The 18,814-nt window shown below is 40.5% G+C and overlaps 1 protein-coding gene across 4 annotated transcripts in view; it reads right to left on the bottom strand.

Moving 5' to 3' along the window:
• CACNA1C (calcium voltage-gated channel subunit alpha1 C) overlaps positions 1–18,814 on the bottom strand; it is a 610,648-nt gene that overhangs the window by 196,423 nt on the left and 395,411 nt on the right. For all 4 annotated transcript variants that reach the window (XM_087722897.1, XM_087722893.1, XM_087722896.1 and 1 more), the window contains exons 4-5: positions 1,831–1,970; positions 1,060–1,199 (exon numbers count right to left, since the gene is read on the bottom strand). In XM_087722897.1, coding sequence (XP_087579023.1) covers positions 1,060–1,199; positions 1,831–1,970 — 280 coding nt within the window. The remainder of the gene's footprint in view (positions 1–1,059; positions 1,200–1,830; positions 1,971–18,814) is intronic.

Below are 18,814 nucleotides of genomic sequence, written 5' to 3' on the forward strand. Positions count from 1 at the left end.
ATAATTTGAGCTACCATATTTTTCAGAGTATAAGATGCACTGGAGTATAAGATGCACCAAGATTTTGAAGAGGCAAATTAAAAAAAAAGTTTTTGCGCTCTGCAGACCTCCCAAAAACGTCCCGTTTTTCGCAAAAATGGGCCTGTTTTTTCCCCCCCAAAAAAGGGCATGCGTAACCTTTAGGAGGCTTATAAAGTGCTGCTGGAGGCTGGGGGGGGGGAGGGGGGCAAAATTGAGTAAACGAAGGCCCGTTTTTCACTCATTTCTGCCCTCCCTAGCCCCAGGAGCACTCTGAAAGCCTCCTAAAGGTTATGCACGGTCATTTTGGTGAAGGGGTGGGGTTTCAGGAGGCAAAAAATGCTGTATTCAATGTATAAGACACACCCAGATTTTCAGCCTGTTTTTTGAGGGGGGAAAAAGGTGCGTCTTATACTCTGAAAAATACTGTAAGTAATCCATAAAATCTTAAATCAGTTGGGTGGCGATACAATAAATAAAAATAAAATAAAATACCAGACAGGAAATAATGCTCACTGTATTAAAAATGATCAATCAAATGTCCAGACCTTTGAGAAAGAACAGCCAAATGCATTAAAGAACAGGCATGCATTGCAATGGGAAGATTTCTTCATCGGGTCAGCCATTTGTGAGACCATTAATAAGCATCAGATTCAGAGCCAGCATCTTACTTGTCCCGCTGGTTTAATTTACAGTAGATTCATTATAATGATTTCATATTCATTTTGTATGACTTTGAGCTGATATATTATTTCACATCCTTCAGAAATCGTTTAGTCTCATACGACCCATATAACACTCCCCTCTTACAATAATCTGTTTCTCTTACCTGACATTTCGACCTTATTCTGATGAGAATGATAACCTCAGCTATGAGCAATATTTGCTTCGCCCTGAAATTAATTTTCCCATGATGGATGGAATACTTCTCTAAATTATTTCTTTCGGGGTCTTTTTCACAGTATCAGCTTTTGCTCCTAAAACTAACAACAACAACAACAACAACAACAACAACAACAACAGCAAGACTTGGTTACTTACTAGGAACTCCAGATACCAGCCGTAAAGGGCGCAGTACGCGGAAAGCTCTAAGTGCTTTAACATCAAATCCAGCGCCTTTACCTCCCAGTGAATTTACCCCATCTGCTTTGGTTGCTTGTTCTAAAATTGCACTAAAAAGCCTGTGGAAGGGAAACGAAAAACAAAAGAAAATAAATGGTTAGTGTACCCTATGGAGAAAGAAGCAATCAAGGTACTTTATATAATGCAGAAAACCCTGCATAAGGAGATAAAACTGAATATTCATATTTCTTTATGATATGTACAATGACGATATAGACAAAATGTACATGTGCCCTGTTAGAAATATATTAGTTGAAAGCCATAGCATTAATTCCCAGGCATGCTCTGCAGTTTCTAAAAAGCTTTAGAAGAATCAAGGTCAAATTTAACAGAACTGATCTAATAGCAATAGCACTGAGACTTATATACCGCTTCACAGTGCTTTTACAGCCCTCTCTAAGCGGTTTACAGAGTCAGCATATTGCAACCCAACAATCTGGGTCCTCATTTTAGTGACCACGCTCGTTGCCTCCTGCATCTCAAAAATAATAAGACCTCCCCAAAAATAAGGCCAAGTGCTGATTTCAGAGGTCAAAAGAAAATAAGATCCTGTCTTATTTTCAGGGAAACATAGTACTATTTTAACTATGTATTCATCATAGTAATATAAGATAAATTTTCAAATATCTTTGTGGATTTTTTAAAAATAAAACAACAGCAACTGTTGACAATTGAAAGATAGATACTCACCCTACTACCACAATTATAAAATCTAGTAAATTCCAGCCATTCCGGAGGTAAGCATTAGGATGAAAGAGAAGTCCATATGCTATTACTTTTAAAAATGCTTCCACTGTAAAAATTATGAGAAAGAGATATTCCACCCGTTCCTGCAGTGAAAAGAAAAAAACAAAACATGGAACATGGTGGTTAACTTTGGAAAATTACAGGAAATATTACATCATAGGAGAAAGAGAGAGCTACATTTCCAAGTCAAAACAATGACAGGACTATCATTTCCTGCTGTTCTTGCTAAATGCAAGCCAAATAATTTACATATAACTGTATACTCTGTAGGATTTTGGCTATCTGGAACATGGCAATACTTCTTAATGCAATTCCTTCCACATATATTTAACTTCCACTCCCATAATCAATGGAGCCAGTTACAGTGAAACCACATTAAAGTCAAAATACAGTTATTTTAATTAGTTTAATTTTAAATTTGCACAGTGAAACAAACGTATCATATGTACATCAGGGTCAAAATTCATGAAATAATGTTCTGGGAATCTACTTTGAGAGAGAAGGGAGAAATCATTTAGAAGTACATTGATGATCATCATTGTCGCCATCATCCTACCACATTCTCTCTTTTCTCTTGCACAAGTGTACAGTATATCTCACACACACATACTCAGAGAGTGGTATATATTCCCTAGTGCTTCTTCTACCATGGGCTTTCACTTTGGGTTCAAAATGAGTTCCACGTGAAATCAGGTTAATGGACCAAAATGCAATAAACCCCTTTATCAGTCAAGAAATGGGGGGGGGGGAATTCTCCCAATCTCCAGGAGACAACCCCAAACCTGAATGAAAGCAAACCACATGCTATCAAGCCTGTTTGATTACATTTATGCCACATCCGTGACTTTTGTTTGCTGCAGATCTGCTGCTGACTTTAGTGTTCAAGCTATGGCTATAAAAATATGGATGGCCATTAGATGGTGTAAATGGTATAGAACAGTGATGGCTAACCTTTTTCTCCTCGCGTGCCAGAATAGCACGCACATGCACTACAGCACATGCATGCCCATACCAACAATGCAATGCGTCCCGCCCCCTGAGCATGCACGCATGATCCCCCCAGCGCTCCCCACCCCCTGTGCATGTGTGTGACCCCCCCGTGTTCCCACGCACATGAGTGCAACCCCACCTTGCCCCATTTGGGCCTAGCAGGCTTCCCTGAAGCCTCCTGGGATAAAAAACCGGATCACATGGGGGGGGAATGCACCCCCTGGCCCATTTTGGATCTAGCAGTCCTCCCTGAAGCCTCCTGAAAACAAAAACAGGGTGCTCCTCCCGCCTCATGTGCATGCACACATGACCCCCCCCACATGCATGTGCAACCTCCCCGCCCCACACATGCACACATGTCTCCCACATGCGCGACAGAGACCTGAAAATAAACTGGCCGGCAGGAGGCATGCACACATGTGTGATGGAGCTGAGCTGGCCGATGGCTCGCGTGCCCGCAGATAAGGCTCCACCTGCCACCTGTGGCACACGTGCCATAGGTTCGCCATCACGGGTATAGGCTTTCCTGTGTGAGAAGGGGGTTGGATTAGAAGACCTCCAAGGTCCTTTCCAACTCTGTTATTCTGTTCTGATAAACTGTTAGAGATTTTTGTATTGCTTTGCTGCTTTTAGCAGTCATTTGAATGTTTGAAGCTAGGATATGATTGCCCTATTCAAATGGGACCATGAACAATGATCAATTGCTTCTGCTGATTGCCTGATAGCCAGGACAGGTTCCTAGAAATAGGATAGCTTCCTGTTTGGATGTGTGAGAGTGGTGGGTTGCAGGCGGTACGGCCAGGTATGGGCGTACTGGAGCCTGCCCGGAGCACCAGGTACCGTTCCGTTTTGGTGCTCCGGAGGGCCCACCGGCCAGCCCGCGCTCTTTACTTGTCTTTAAAGTCTTTGACACTTACGCGCATGGCACGTACAGTGCCTGCGTGATGCTCCGCTAAGCAGCTAGAGCATCGCGGAGGCTCGCGGAGGCATTGCTGGACAGTACAACGCATGCACGCACTGCACACGTCCATGTGGATGACGCTGGGCCCATTCCAACCATACCGGTTGGAACGGGATCCGGAACCCACCGTTGATGTGTGAGCACAGGAACATTCCCTCGAAAGCAACACTGCCACAGCAATTAATTCTAGGATACCTGGTGATCCTATTTCAGGGGGGGGGGGGAACCAGTGAAGGCAAGGTAAAAACAACATTAAGGGCAAAACCTTGGTTTTTGCCGAAAGGTGCAAAGCAGATATTTCCAAATCTATCTGCTGTAGTCACTAAAGAAGCTGCCGTTTACATAGGTTCTTAATTCTTAATAGGCTCTAACCCCTCAGGGAGAAATAGGACAGCTGCTTACAGGAGAACAGCTGGCTGCTTGCTGATCATGCAGTTGCCCATATGATATCAACCTCAAAATACAGCAAAGTTTCACTGGGATCAAATGTCAATCCAAGATCATGGCCCGTAATAAAAACTAAAAAAAAAAAAAAAAACAACACTCAAAATTTATATTACTAGGAGTTTTTCAAGTTGCAATACAATTTTCAAATTATTTGGATTTTGTGATTGGCTATTAGTAAGTAAGTTAGTATCTATTCCCAGTTTAAGGGAAGATGTATGTTAGTCAATTGTGGTTTGCAGATCAAAGCCTAATTTGAATTTCAGATGTTTAACTTATCAATTTAAGGAACTATAATTATTTCAAGAAGCTAGAGATAGGAAAATTGAGGTACCAAGATCGTGGGCAGTTCTCTAAACCATTTTTTTTCCTCACTCAAATTCTCTTGGGTGTAAGCCTATGTGTCTGGAAGGCTATGTGTGTCTGCAGAGATGCTACCTATTTATTTTGAGACGTGAGCTCTACAAAACTGCTAGAGAGGATCTAAAATAAGGACAGAACATTTGTATGCTGTTAATCTGGATTTTAATATTAAACGATCCCTGTATTTGTTCATGTCAGAATATAAAGCTTCTTTTGAAACCTATAACATTGCAATGGAAAAATCTGAATTCTCAGGACTATATTGTAAGTAACATTACATGGTGTTTCAGGGAAATGATTTAAAGCCTGTAAACACAGAGAGAATATGCTTATTCTTTGAACTATCTCAATCGTACCTCATCTTTCTCTGCAAGGAAGTAGGTGAAATCTGTGCTTCTTCCCTGTCAAAGATACACTCTAGCCAGCAAACTACTTCCAGATATTAATGTTGTGGCCTGCCAGCAGCCAGCAGAGCTGGTAGCAGATTCAGACAGTGAGGAGCAGGTGTGGGTTCCTGCCGGCATTACTGCCGGTTTGGTGCACAAAACTTTCTACAGTATCCTTCCCCTGCCAGGCCCACCAAGCCATGCCCACAGAACCGGTAGTAAATATGTTTGAGTCCCACCACTGGCTGTACGTCTAAGATTGTTTTTTGTTTATTATTTTTACAAACAACTCAAGGGAGCAAACATATCTACTACTCCTTCCTCTTCCCATTTTCCTCATCACAACAACCCTGTGAAATGGGTTGGACTAAGAGGGAATGACTGGCCCCAAATCACCCCCGCTGGCTTTCATGGCTAAGGCAGGACTTGAACTCAGGATCTCCTGCTTTCTAGCCTAGTGCTTTAACCATTAGACCAAACAAGTTTCTTCCTTAGCAGCAAAATAAAAACTAATTGGAATAAGGCCCTGATCTAGCCAAATTGTTTACCCAATCATATGCTGTCAATGACTAAGGAAAATCAATTTTCATCATTTCTATAAATGTGTCTACTTAAATCTCTGAAGTTGTAGCATACATGATGCAAAATAAATGTCTACAGTATTTCTAGGGATGAGTACAATATCAAGAGATCTATCACCAATTGCCCACATTTTAATGGTTTTTTAAAAGCTGGCAATCTAGGTGAATATGTTTGTTAGCATTTAAGATGCACTTATTTCTGAGATATCATCTTAAAAATAAACTGAAAATGTGCAGTTGTGATGTATGGCAACTGTACGCCTGTAAAAGTGTTGGATGATTAAGTTAATACACAGGATTCAGCATTCCACTTTTCTAGTTCTAAGTAATAAATGCCTCTTTTTGTCATGTTTCTAATGTTTTTAATGTTTTCCAAGGCAATCAAACTTCCTGGAGTCCCAGATTGATGCTGGACCCCTGGATGCTGGCCTGTATACTAAAAGACTTATCTAATTCAACTCTTCTAACCAATCTTACCAAGGCTATGTTAGAATTTCCCCCCTTTTTTTGCTCCTTATGTAATTAATAGCAATCATAGGGGGGGAAAAACTCCCATGAAATATTTATTACAATATTCAGTCTAGGAGGATGAACAGATAAACTCCACTAAATGTAGCAATCCATAGGTGACACAGTACATCAAAATAAAATGCTGCAGCATTTGGAATCCTACAGTTTGTCTTGGCAGATTTGGAAGCTAATCAGAGTTTGGCCTGGTTAATCCTTCCTTGGAAGACCTTTAGGGAATATCAGCACTATATGCTAGATTGAGAATTTTTTTAAAATCCTGGAAGAGGCTGATGACGAACACAAGGCTATTGCCAAGAAAAAAATGTGAGTGGTCCATGAAATCACCACGTAGAAATCTGCAAAGCCAAATGTTCTGGGAAGGAACATTTTGGAGAATTCTAGAATGTTTTGTTCTCCCTTTGAACCATGACATTCCAGCTGAATGGGGATGGGTAGGTCCAGCAGTATTCAGGCCCCATTCTCCTCAGACTGAACGTTAAGGCAGCCTTGGCTCAGGAACAATTTACATTTACCTTGTACCATTTTCCAATTTTAGCTGAATCTACAATTCTTCTAGATATAGCTCCTCTTTCTCCCTGAACATAAAGATCTTCTTTCAATCTATTCATGCTATATTTGAATAACATGGAGCTTTGTTATTCCTAAATACCCTATTAACTACCCTACGTGTTAAAAGAAAGTATGGCATAGATTTTGTTCATAATTCCATTTCACTCCATACTGAACAGAAATTAGATTAGCTTCACAAACTGGTTCAGGTTCAGGTTCATTTTATTTATATGCCGCCCTATTCCCGGCGGGACTCAGGGCGGCGCACAAACCCAAGGAAGGGAAGGGAAACACAAAAACTACAACAAAAGTACAGGGCATTTAAAACAACCAACAGGCACACGATTCGAGAGGGGAAGGGAACTCATCGACCCCAGGCCTGCCGACACAGCTAGGTTTTAACGGCCTTTCGGAAGGCCTGGAGAGAGGTGAGGGTCCTAATCTCTGCGGGGAGCTCGTTCCAAAGGGCCGGAGCTGCCACAGAGAAGGCCCTCCCCCAGGTAGTGGCCAGATGACATTGGCTAGTAGACGGAACCCGGAGGAGGCCTAATCTGTGTGATCTAATGGGTCTTTGGGAGGTAATTGGCAGCAGGCGGTCTCTCAAGTACCCAGGTCCAATACCATGAAGGGCTTTATAAGTGACGACTAGCACCTTGAAGCGTAGCCGGAGACCAGCTCGCGGAGGATAGGTGTAACGTGGGTGTACCGAGGTGCACCCACAATCGCTCGCGCGGCTGCATTCTGGACGAGCTGAAGTCTCCGAATGCTCTTCAAGGGCTGCCCCATGTACCTAGCTTATCCTAGAAATCTTGATCATCCTACTTTTTCTTACTCTTCCTTCCAGTGAAGGAATATTGTTTACATTTATTTATTTATTTATTTATTTATTTATTTATTTATTTATTTATTTATTTATTTATTTATTTATTTTAAAAACTACTACAGCATACTCAGGAGTAATTGATTAATGAATAATTCATTATTCATGAGTAATAAATTGAAATGGAAATGGGCAAGGTGAACAGATGGCAGGTGGACCAAGGCAGTCATAGAATGGACCTCACTAGATAAAAGCCTCCACGAAAGAGACCTAAAACAAGATGGATCGATGACATCAGCAAGTATTGCTGGCCCAATTGGCAAAAGAAAGTTCAGGACCGTATTGGTTGGGAACATGCGGAAGAGGCCTTCATCTTGCAGTGGACAGACAATGAGTAAAATGATGATAATGATGACTCTTGAGTAAATTAATACACTGCACATTTTATTATTACTGTTCTTCAACTGTAATGTCCTCTACTTCTTCAACCTCAAGTATGTCACTGTATTGGTAATATTAGCTATTTTCTATATGGTGTGGTATTATTTTGCCACAAAACTAGATCTCAGAGTTGAATCAAAGATGTATTAAAACATTGAAGAAATGGAACACATTAAGATAGGTTGGGAATAAAAACATCTATGAAACCTAACATAATGCAGTTTACTACTTCAACCCAGGTTGAGTGGTTGGTTGAGGAGAGGGAAAGAGTCCAAGATGAATCCCATTTATTTAAATGTCTGAGTTCTTCACCAGAATTTCCCAAAATGTCCCCACAGAATATTATATCAACTCATTTTAGCAGCTATTCAATTATGTGAGATGTATTTTAAGAACTTTGTGGCAAGGAGCAATTTGTAAATGGAAGAAATTAAGAGGGCAGCCAAGAAATAAAAAAACCTTGATGTTACAAATACTGGATTTCTAGATTAAATGTGATCAACAAATAATGGATCTGTTACGGGAGAATCCTTTTTGGTGTGATTATGTTAAATCATGGTTAACATAAATTAGGATGAATAAAACTGATCTTTAGTAATACAGAAGCAGAAGGGGATGCTTATAGGATCAACTCTATAAAACAGATTCTGAGGCAGATTTGTTGGTCCTGGGTTGCTTCCAAACACATTTTGTTGCTAAGGAGACATGAGGTCCAGTTTTTTTTTCAAACCAACAAAGGATTTAGTAGATTTTTTTAAAATCCAGGAAACATTGTCAATGTAGTAAATAAAGGCCTTTTCTTTTGTCACAAAGAAATGTAGAGTATGGCATATGGTCAAAATGAAGGAAGAATCAGAATGGGGGATATGGCATAAGAATAATGATTTGAAGTATTATACTTTTATCTACCAAGCCTTCTTAAATAAAACATGTTTTTTGCTGCACCAAAGATCTCAGTTTCTGGAATAAATCTTTATGAGACAGTGATTATGTTCTTTGTGATGCCCAGGTATGGTCCAGTTGTGAGTAAACCTGCCTCTACCCATTACTGATCAGAGGAGATATTCAGCCAGTTCTGACAGGTTCTGGAGAACCGGTAGAAGAAATTTTTAGCAGTTCAGAGAACTGGCAAATAGGCTGCGCCCCCCCCCCCCCTGATCTTTTTTTGTTGCCCCGAATAGGAGAAGGGAGCTGGAAAGCAGGTTAGTGGGGTGGGGAGGGAATGGGAATTTTGCAGTATTCTTCCCCTGCCATGCCCACAAAGCCACGCCCACAAAGCAACACCACGCCCACAAAATAACGCCCACAGAACCGGTAGTAATTTTTTTTTAATCCCACCACTGATTACTGTATCATATTTTGGAGCATATAAGAGCTTCCATTTGCTGTTATTATATTACTCTTCCATTAAAACTAAACCAAACAAAAACCATTTTTTATGAGCCGAGGTGGTGCAGTGGGTAGAGTGCAGTACTGCAGGCCACTTCAGCTGACTGCTAGTTCAGCAGTTCAGCGGTTCAAATCTCACCGGCTCAGGGTTGACTCAGCCTTCCATCCTTCCGAGGTGGGTAAAATGAGGACACAGATTGTTGTTGGGGGCGATATGCTGACTCTGTAAACCGCTTAGAGAGGGCTGAAAGCCCTATGAAGCGGTATATAAGTCTAACTGCTATTGCTAACTGCTATTGCTATATTAAAAATTAAGAACATCAATGAAAGGACACGAAACGCCTCCCAACAATGGTTCAATTTTCAATACAGAGTAGTCTTTATCTGGTGGAAATAAAAACCATTTCAAGTATTTGTGCCTATTGATTCATATACATATTTTGTGCATAGAGATGATAAAAGAACAAATTAGATTCTTTAGCAACCAAGCCTGGAGTAACCTTTCAACACTATTTATTTAATTACTGCCAAAGTCTGTTTTTCAAGTATGACAAGCACAGGTAATACGCTTATATTGATTGCTAAGTATTATCAGTCATTGACAGAATATTGACTATTTTACTTGAAACCAGATCTACAGATGTGTGTGGAATGCTGAATTTCTGAGCAATTTAATAGTGCAAAATGAAAATGAAAGAGCGGATATATTTATGACATCTAACTTAAAATGAGTTTTCTGCCTGCTCAATTATATAGGATTATCAAAGTTCAAAGCTGAAAGTACTTCATGTCTACCATCTATATAGAATCATTAATCTTTGCAACCTTCTCTAAAACACGTCCGTAAGATTATCCCCAGATTATGCATTTGGCAAAACTGCATCGCTGCAAATTCTGCCAATTTCACCAATCATTCCTTTGTCATGGGTATTTCAGAGTCTTTCCATCTTTATGCATATAATACAGGAATCTCACTGCAGTTACTATGCATAAAAAAACAATCTTTCACAAATATCTTCGTGTTGTCTGTCCATTAGTCCCAGAAAAAAATCTAAAAAATTTAAAAATCTCTGAATCACTATATGTATTTCAATCCGAGCATTTCTATTGGTTTTTTTTTACAAGGCAACCAAGCACGATAAAAATGATTCTTCAGATTTCCCATCTTTCCAACATAAATCTGAAGTACCTTCATACATTCTATACATAGTTTTTCTGGTATCCTATACCAATGGTATGTCATTTAAACATTTTTTTTTCTTTTAAATCGTAACATAATATGGAAGTCCTTTCAATCACATGCTCTCCCATTGTTCCATATATGTTATTAACCCAAGTTCTTAGCTCATTTTGTCATACATTCTTTAATTTTTCTTCTGTTTCAGACTTCAGTAGGAAGGCATCTCCATCGAATTGTGGTTCTCTTAGCTTATTTGAATAAGTGAAGCTATGGATGGAGTTTTCCATGAATTAATGGAACAAGCTACAAAAGGAGAGTTCATCCACTTTTGATTGCGGGTTACATCAACTGGAACTGGATACCAAACAGTGGTTCACAGGGAAATATATAAATTTAAAATTTAACAAATTAAATATGCAATTAGAAAATACATTATTTTTGCTGTGATGTGAGATAAATCAATCATAATAGAGCTGGAAGAGATCTTGGAGGTCTTCTAGTCCACCTTCCTGCTCAAGCAGGACACCCTATACCAGGGGTGTCAAACTTGCGGCCCATGGGCAAGATGCGTCATGCACTGGCTACGTCCACCCCCGGTTTAGCAAAGAGGGGAAAAGTCACGATATGTCACGTGATGACGTGATGCCACAAGTTTCACACCCCTGCTCTATACCATTTCAGACAAGTGACTTGGTCCAGTCTCTTCTTAGAAACCTCCAGTGATGAAGCACCTACAACTTCTGATGAGTTGGGTTTGTTCCATGTATAGCATTGTCAAGATCATGGAGCCGAGGTGGCGCAGTGGTTAGGGTGCAGTACTGCAGACCACTTTAGCTGACTGTGATCTGCAGTTGAGCGGTTCAAATCTCACCGGCTCAAGGTCAACTCAGCCTTCCATCCTTCCGAGGTGGGTGAAATGAGGACCCGGACTGTGGGGGCAAGTTGCTGACTCAATTTGCTGAAAAAAATTTGTAAACCGCTTAGAGAGGGCTGAAAGCCCTATGAAGCGGTATATAAGTCTAATAAATAAATAATAAATAAATAAATAATCATGACTAGAAAGGAAGTCACAAACATTACCCTTTCCACATGCTGTTAATTCAAATAATCTTTATAAACGTCTCCTGAAAAGCTGCGGTATTAATTAAAACAAAAATATTGGATATATTGTTTCTAGTATAGTATTTAGAATTAGGTCCAGCATTCCTATTGCGACATGCTCAGGCTGGGAATTTGTTTTTCTCTAGCATAACAGGCCTTGGGTTTTGTTTTGTTTTTTAAATAAAAAAGAGTGTATAAACAACCAGATGCAACTACATTTAACATGTAGCTTGTCAGGTTCCAGGAGACACTCATTATTTTTCTTAAAGAAGCTAAAACATGAATCCACATTTCTATTTTTTTGCTAAATAATCAAAGATTAAAGACTACATCCAGACATGCTCTTTATATTAATTGCTGTTATGAAAAGCCAGCAAAACACTGGCAAGGTTAGAACAACAATGTTCAGCCCATTTAAGATCTGCCATGTCTTCTTTTGTTGATCAGTTAAAAAAAAACCTGGAAGAATTTGTTTAAATCTAATCTGTTTTTATATGGCAGTGACACCTGACAAATCACCACGATGTGTATCATGATTCATTTGTCTTGTTTAATAAGTGGTTACTCCTCATGCTTAGATGCTTCGGCAGTCAATTAAGATAAGTAGATACATCATAAAACATTTTGGGTCATCATATTTCTTAATTAAGCTTTAAAACAACAACAAAAATTCACCTTTCTACAACTTATTGCTGTATTTTTATATTGTTGAAACGTTCTGTCGATGGCAGCTAATTAGAAAACTGATGGAATCATAGCAATTCATACTCTACTGGAGTCCACTGCACTCTTTATGGATTTTAGATCTACAATACCGTTTTCCCCAGAAAATAAGACAGGGTCTTATTTTCTTTTGACCCCCAAAATAAGCATTTGGCCTTATTTTCAGGGAGGTCTTATTATTTTTGAGGTGCAGGAGGCGGAGAGCGTAGTCACCTCATGGCTGCTGCTGTGTTGCAATATTTTCGGGGCGGGATTATTTTCATGGGAGGGATTATTTTAGTGCATGCGCTCAAAAGCCCGATTGGGTTTACTATCCGGGGAGGTCTTATTTTCAGGGATACAGGGTACTATCCTGGGACCATGTGAGGCAGGTTAGGATATCATGGAGCTCCAGCTACTCGGACAAAGAAATTCTGCAAGTGATTTTGTTGCTCTCGCATCTGAGTACTGAGAAGCAATAAAGTCATTGCCCCACATGATGTTGCTGCATATCCCACGGGGCGGGCCCAAAAAGTTAAGATGGCAGCCATGATCACAGCTGTATTCCTTATGTGACAGACATAAAAATGATGACATGAATTTTGAATACACAGTTGTGATTGACAAACCTGACTTCTTTGACCAATAAACTGAAAAACTGTCAAGCCACGTTTCCATTTAAAATATTTACTATTGCGATGGCAAGTCTAGGAATCAAGGTAAAGGAAGTGTTTCCACAAATTGAGAAGCAGATCATCAACAAGCTCTAAAGAAGCACACTACTTAAAAAAAAATCTTCTCTTGGTACAGCAAAAACTCCACTGGTAGCACCTTAAGGACAACTTCACATCAGAGGTGGTATTCAGCAGGTTAGGAACAGTTCTGGAGAACCGGTAGCGGAAATTTAGAGTAGTTCAGAGAAACTACTCTAAATGCCACCTCTGACTGGCCCCACCCCCATCTATTCTCTGCCTCCCGAGTCCCAGCTGATTGGGAGGGAATGGAGATTTTACAGTGCCCTTCCCCTGCCATGCCCACCAAGCCATGCCATGCCCCCAGAACCGGTAGTAAAAATGCTTCACATGTAGCGTTCAGAACATTCCAAGATGAATTCCAGGCCACTCTGGTCCCACAATAAATCTTTTTGTTCAGCAGTTAAGCCTCAGTTCAGTTGTATGAATCTGAGATTGTTGCACACACAAGCTCAGGGTTGAAGTGTGGAATCCTTGACGCTCTTGGAGCTTGGTTGTTTGCTTGCAGATGTTTTGTTATCCAACCAGGTAACATCTGTAAGTACTAAAAGGGAGTAGGGAGTGAAGTTCTGGAGGAGAGAAGGGAGTTACTGTATATAAACAGAGAGCAAATCCTGTTCCCTTCTATTACTGAAGATGTTACCTCGTTAGATAACAAAACATCTGCCAGCAACACAATCAAACAAGCACAGAGAGCACTCCACAGAATTTTGGCTGGCTGAGTTCAAGGATCTTTCATCCCATGCAATTCTGGATCCATCTTAATCTTGCTTGCAATCAATAGGAGGAGATAATCAGGGAATGAAACACCTCAAATCTATCACCTGACTACCCTCTCAACCCAGGACTGTCTTAACACATGGGCCTGATGGCTACTTGCCCATGAGCCCCATGAGCATAGGGGCCCCATACTAACCCTTCAATGCACCTTGTATTATATAAATACACCAACATATTTATTACATTTTGCAGCATTTTTTAGAATTAATACTAACATGCAAATATATGTTTTAATTTATCGACCATTTACATTTATATTCCTGTGGGTAATTGTCGCAGGGGCCCCAGTAGACTGCTTTGTACTGGGGCCCATAATGTTGACAAGACAGCCCTGCCTCAACCTTCCCACAATCCCTTGATGATAGGCTTTAATATACATCCACATGATGTACCTGAGACCTGAGAGACCGCCTCCTGCCAATTACCTCCCAAAGACCGATTTGATGGCACAGGCTTGGCCTTCTCCGGGTTCCATCTGCCAGCCAATGTCGGCTGGCGATTCCCCGGGGGAGAGCCTTCTCTGTTGCTGCTCCGGCCCTCTGGAACAAGCTCCCTGTGGAGATCCAGACCCTTACCATCCTCTCGGCCTTCCGTAAAGCTACCAAGTTCTGGCTGTTCCGACAGGCTGGGGGCTGTTGAAATATCCAGCCCCGCTTCAATTGTGAATGTTGTGCATTTTTAAATTTTTTGTATTGTCTTATTTATTCCCCTTTCCCTGTTTTATTGTGAGCCGCCCGGAGTCCTTCAGGAGTGGGCGGCATACAAAACTAATAAAACAAACAAACAAACAAACAAACAACACATATTATACAGATATACCAGAGAATTACAATGAGTTGATAAACATAGTCTTGGCTTCTATGCAGATGTCCCTATGTGAAAAATGATCTTGGTCAAGACAAGAGGCTTCTGCTATTTATTCATTCATTTATTTTTATTTATTTTGTCAACAAGTACAAGGAAACAAGTAGGAAAAACACATGCAAAAATGGCACAAATAAATGGATAAAAATAAGAAAAACATAGCCATAAACACATAAAAAGAGTACATATAAATGGGACAGTAGGACAGGGACGGTAGGCACGCTGGTGCACTTATGCACGCCCCCTTAGGAACCTCTTAAGAAATGTGTAAGGTCCACGGTAGACAGGTTAAAGTAAAAGGTATGAGGATTAGAGGAACTAACAACAGGATTGGGTAGGGTGTTCCACACATTTACTACTCTATTGCTGAAATCGTTTTTGTTGCAATCAAGGTTAGAACAGATTTCATTTAGTTTGTATCTATTGATAGCCCTTGTGTTATTCCAGTTGAAGTCAAAGTAGTCATTATCAGGTAAGACGTTATGGTAGATTATCTTGTGCACCAAGGTCAGGTCAGAATGTAAATGACGCAGTTCAAGGTTATCCAGGGCCTAAAATTTAAAGCCTGGTGGTATACGGAATTTTATTACAAGCAGAGGAGTTGAGTACTCTTCTTGTAAAATACCTCTGGACCCTCTCTAATGTTTTAATGTCCGAAATGAAGTGTGGGTTCTAGCTATCTTTTACACTGTTGACTGCAATGTTCCAGAAGAGCTGACATAAAGAAATAAGGAAATGTGCAACTAACTATACATATCGCTCCGCCAAAGCAAGTATTCTTCAATGTCCTCAGATATACATTTTATATTAGAGATTACCTGAATCATTGAATGATTTATGTTTCCAGAATTTTAATAATATGTTCCTGAGAAACTCTGGGAAATGAAGTGAGGAACCGCCTAGGTGAACCGTGATGTCAAGACTCACACAGCTGAGAAAGACTAAAGAAGTAAGAATTAGAAAGATTTCGGATAGGTTTAATGCTAATCTTGGGGTAAATAAAGAAATCTTAGAAACGGTAAGAAGAATTTCCAAGGTTCATTTATAATGAGTTCATTGAAGCAAGACACTGAATGATTGGAAAAGCTGCTTCCCAAGGAAATAAGTACCCAACAGACGTCTCTTCTCTCTCTTGATTAGGTCTAATTTTTCTTCTTACTTTCTCAGTCAGCCAACAAGCTCTTACAAGTAGCTGAAGACAAAATGAAAAAAAATCATACATTTGAGTCCATGAAGGGGCAATGTTAACAGTCTTGCTTCTTTGCTTTTATTGCATCTGTAGGTGCTTATTCACAAAGCCCCTTTATGATATTCATCCAATTTTCACGGATTGCAAGATTCTTTATGAGTAAAATCTAGTGTGATAATTAGGTAGAACATACTATAACCGTGATGGCGAACCTATGGCATGTGTGCCCAAAGTGGCACGAGAAGCCATGTCGCCTGGCACGCGGGGCCTTGCCTGCTTGTCTTCTGGGTTTCTGGCGTGCATGCACATGTGATGATCAGCTGTCCTTCGCATGCACGGCAGTGCTGAAAACTGGCCTGAGCATGCGCACCACTCAGCTGATCGTTGGGTGCGCATGCGCACTAGATCCTGGAAGTTTGGCTTTTCTGAAGCGCAGCCCTGACGAGCAGGTGAGCGTGCAACATTTCCATGCAACCTTTTCGGCACTTGTGCCAAAAAGGTTCGCCATCACTGTATTATAATGTTATCTGGAATTCTTTGGGACTTGTAGAAGCTGATGAAATGGGTAGGGTTCTCTATAGGATAAACATCATCTGTGAAGTTGACTTCCCCTCTTGGTTCCATTGTGAAAGTACAAACAACTAGGCATGAGAATAGCAATAGCAATAGCAGTTAGACTTATATACCGCTTCATAGGGCTTTCAGCCCTCTCTAAGCGGTTTACAGAGTCAGCATATTGCCCCCAACAACAATCTGGGTCCTCATTTTACCCACCTCGGAAGGATGGAAGGCTGAGTCAACCCTGAGCCGGTGAGATTTGAACCGCTGAACTGCAGCTAACAGTCAGCTGAAATACTGCACTCTAACCACTGCGCCACCTCGGCTCTAGTGAAGTGGTGAGAGTTTTTTGAGAAAAGAAAAGGTTTCATTAACCTTGAGACGATGGTGCACCTGCTACTGGAGAAGCCATCTTTCCAGCTACCCATATTGGAGAACTATCGCCTCATCTTCAACATTCCATTAAGGCAGTGTTATAAGAATGGGCACTTGCTTAACTGGTTTTTTTTTTTTTTGTATTTTTTATGAATGGGCTTCTATGATCTCTGCACTGATATGTGACTATTCTGGTATCACATAGTTGCATTATAATGTTTTAATCATATTATTGTGAATCCCCTTTGAGTTGTGGGAACTTGGTGGTATATAGTGTTCTGACCTAGGCTTCCTGATACAGTAAAAAGCACATGCTTAGTCCCCAAAACCATCTTTTTATTTCAACAGCTGTGAATTATGTTCATTCACAGCCCGTAATGAGTCACAAATAGTTTTTAAAGAGTCCCACAGAAGTCTCCCACAGTCGTTCGGGATAAGGCTGATGAGCACCCACCTTTATCTCCTTTGAAATGCTGCCAAAGACCTAATTGGCAATTAGCTTTGCAAGGCCACACAGAGCACAGAGTCAAAACGGAGCTTCTGAATTTAAACTGACCAGAACGAACAACATTGCTTCCTGCAAAGGCTCATGTGCCTTTGCTCCTCCTTTATGTCTTATGGGAGGGGCCACTCATCTCCAAGCCTTACTCATGATGTCCGACTCCAAAGGCTTGGGAGGCAGCACATAACTCCCAGATGGCCCTGGCCCGCTCTCTGCCTCTGATGCAGAGTCCTCATCCGAGCCTTCTCCAGACTCCAGGACCGGCCCATGTTCCTCCCCAACCTCCTCACTGTCCGACTCTGCTGCCAGCTCCACAGGCTGCCGGCGGAGCACAACACATAGATACTCATAAATAAAATAATAAAGCTGCTGTGATTTGGGTTCTTATATCTCCCAACTGATTTTTTAAAAATACAGTGCTATAATACTGTGCTATTTTATGTGTGCAGGACAACTCATCATATCAATGAAGGAGCAACTCATTCTGTTAGGAACATATTTACCAACATATTTGCAATTCTAAGACACCAGGCTCATCCATGTCACATAACTAGAATGATCAGATTAGAATGTTGACAACTAAGGGGCAGTCAAGAGCTGCTGCATCAGAAATAATAAATGCACTTCTTGTACATGACAATGATATTCCAAAAACAAGAGACAATCCTTTATATTCATGGGTACCTACTAAATCGGACGCATCATAAGATATGGAACAACATCATCTGACCTTAATTCATGATGTTTAGAGCCATTCCCTCAATCATTCTGTTGTGGAATAAACAAGTTATGTAAAATAAGGTGCTCAGGTATAGATCTATTGCTAAACGATTAGTGAGGCTCAACAACGAAACAGTTTTCACCTTCACTTTTCTCTTTCTTTTCCTCTTGTCAATCTCTTCCCTGGCATCCCACTGTTTGCTTACTAGAAAAGCATTTTATATGTGCCTATGCAAATGAGAGCATTCAGCCGAATTGCAGCTGTACTTGTAATTATTTTATTTTGCTTGTGAGATTTATCTGCTGCCTTACTACAAGCAGACTCTGAGCAGCACACAGTAAGATTTGTTTTTATACACTGCCGTATGCAATAGTAATTTATCCTTATTACGCGTGTTTTAAACAAAACACTACTATTGTCAATATCATTTAAAGCACTGATACTGACATAAAAAGACAATTGGAACAACACCTCAAATAGTCTTAAAACAAGCAGAAATATGATCAAATATGTGATCATATCCAGTAGTAGACTGGCATGCAGTCAGATCTTAGCTTATTTGAAATATAGCTGAACTTTACCCCCGTTTCTTCCCTCCCCTCAGTCTGAGTCATAAATCACATTCCCCAATGAGGTGCACCCCTCCCAAGTCTGCTGCGGTAATCTGAGATCCGACTAGCTGAAAGTATGCGTGGAATGCGCTTCCCCCCTTTCCTACTATGTCAACTTTAGGAATTGACAAGGATCT

The sequence above is a fragment of the Thamnophis sirtalis genome, unplaced genomic scaffold, assembly GCF_051295495.1.
Source record: "Thamnophis sirtalis isolate CommonGarterSnake01/CBP01778 unplaced genomic scaffold, rThaSir2_p1.2 scaffold_9, whole genome shotgun sequence".
Lineage (NCBI taxonomy): Eukaryota > Metazoa > Chordata > Lepidosauria > Squamata > Natricidae > Thamnophis > Thamnophis sirtalis.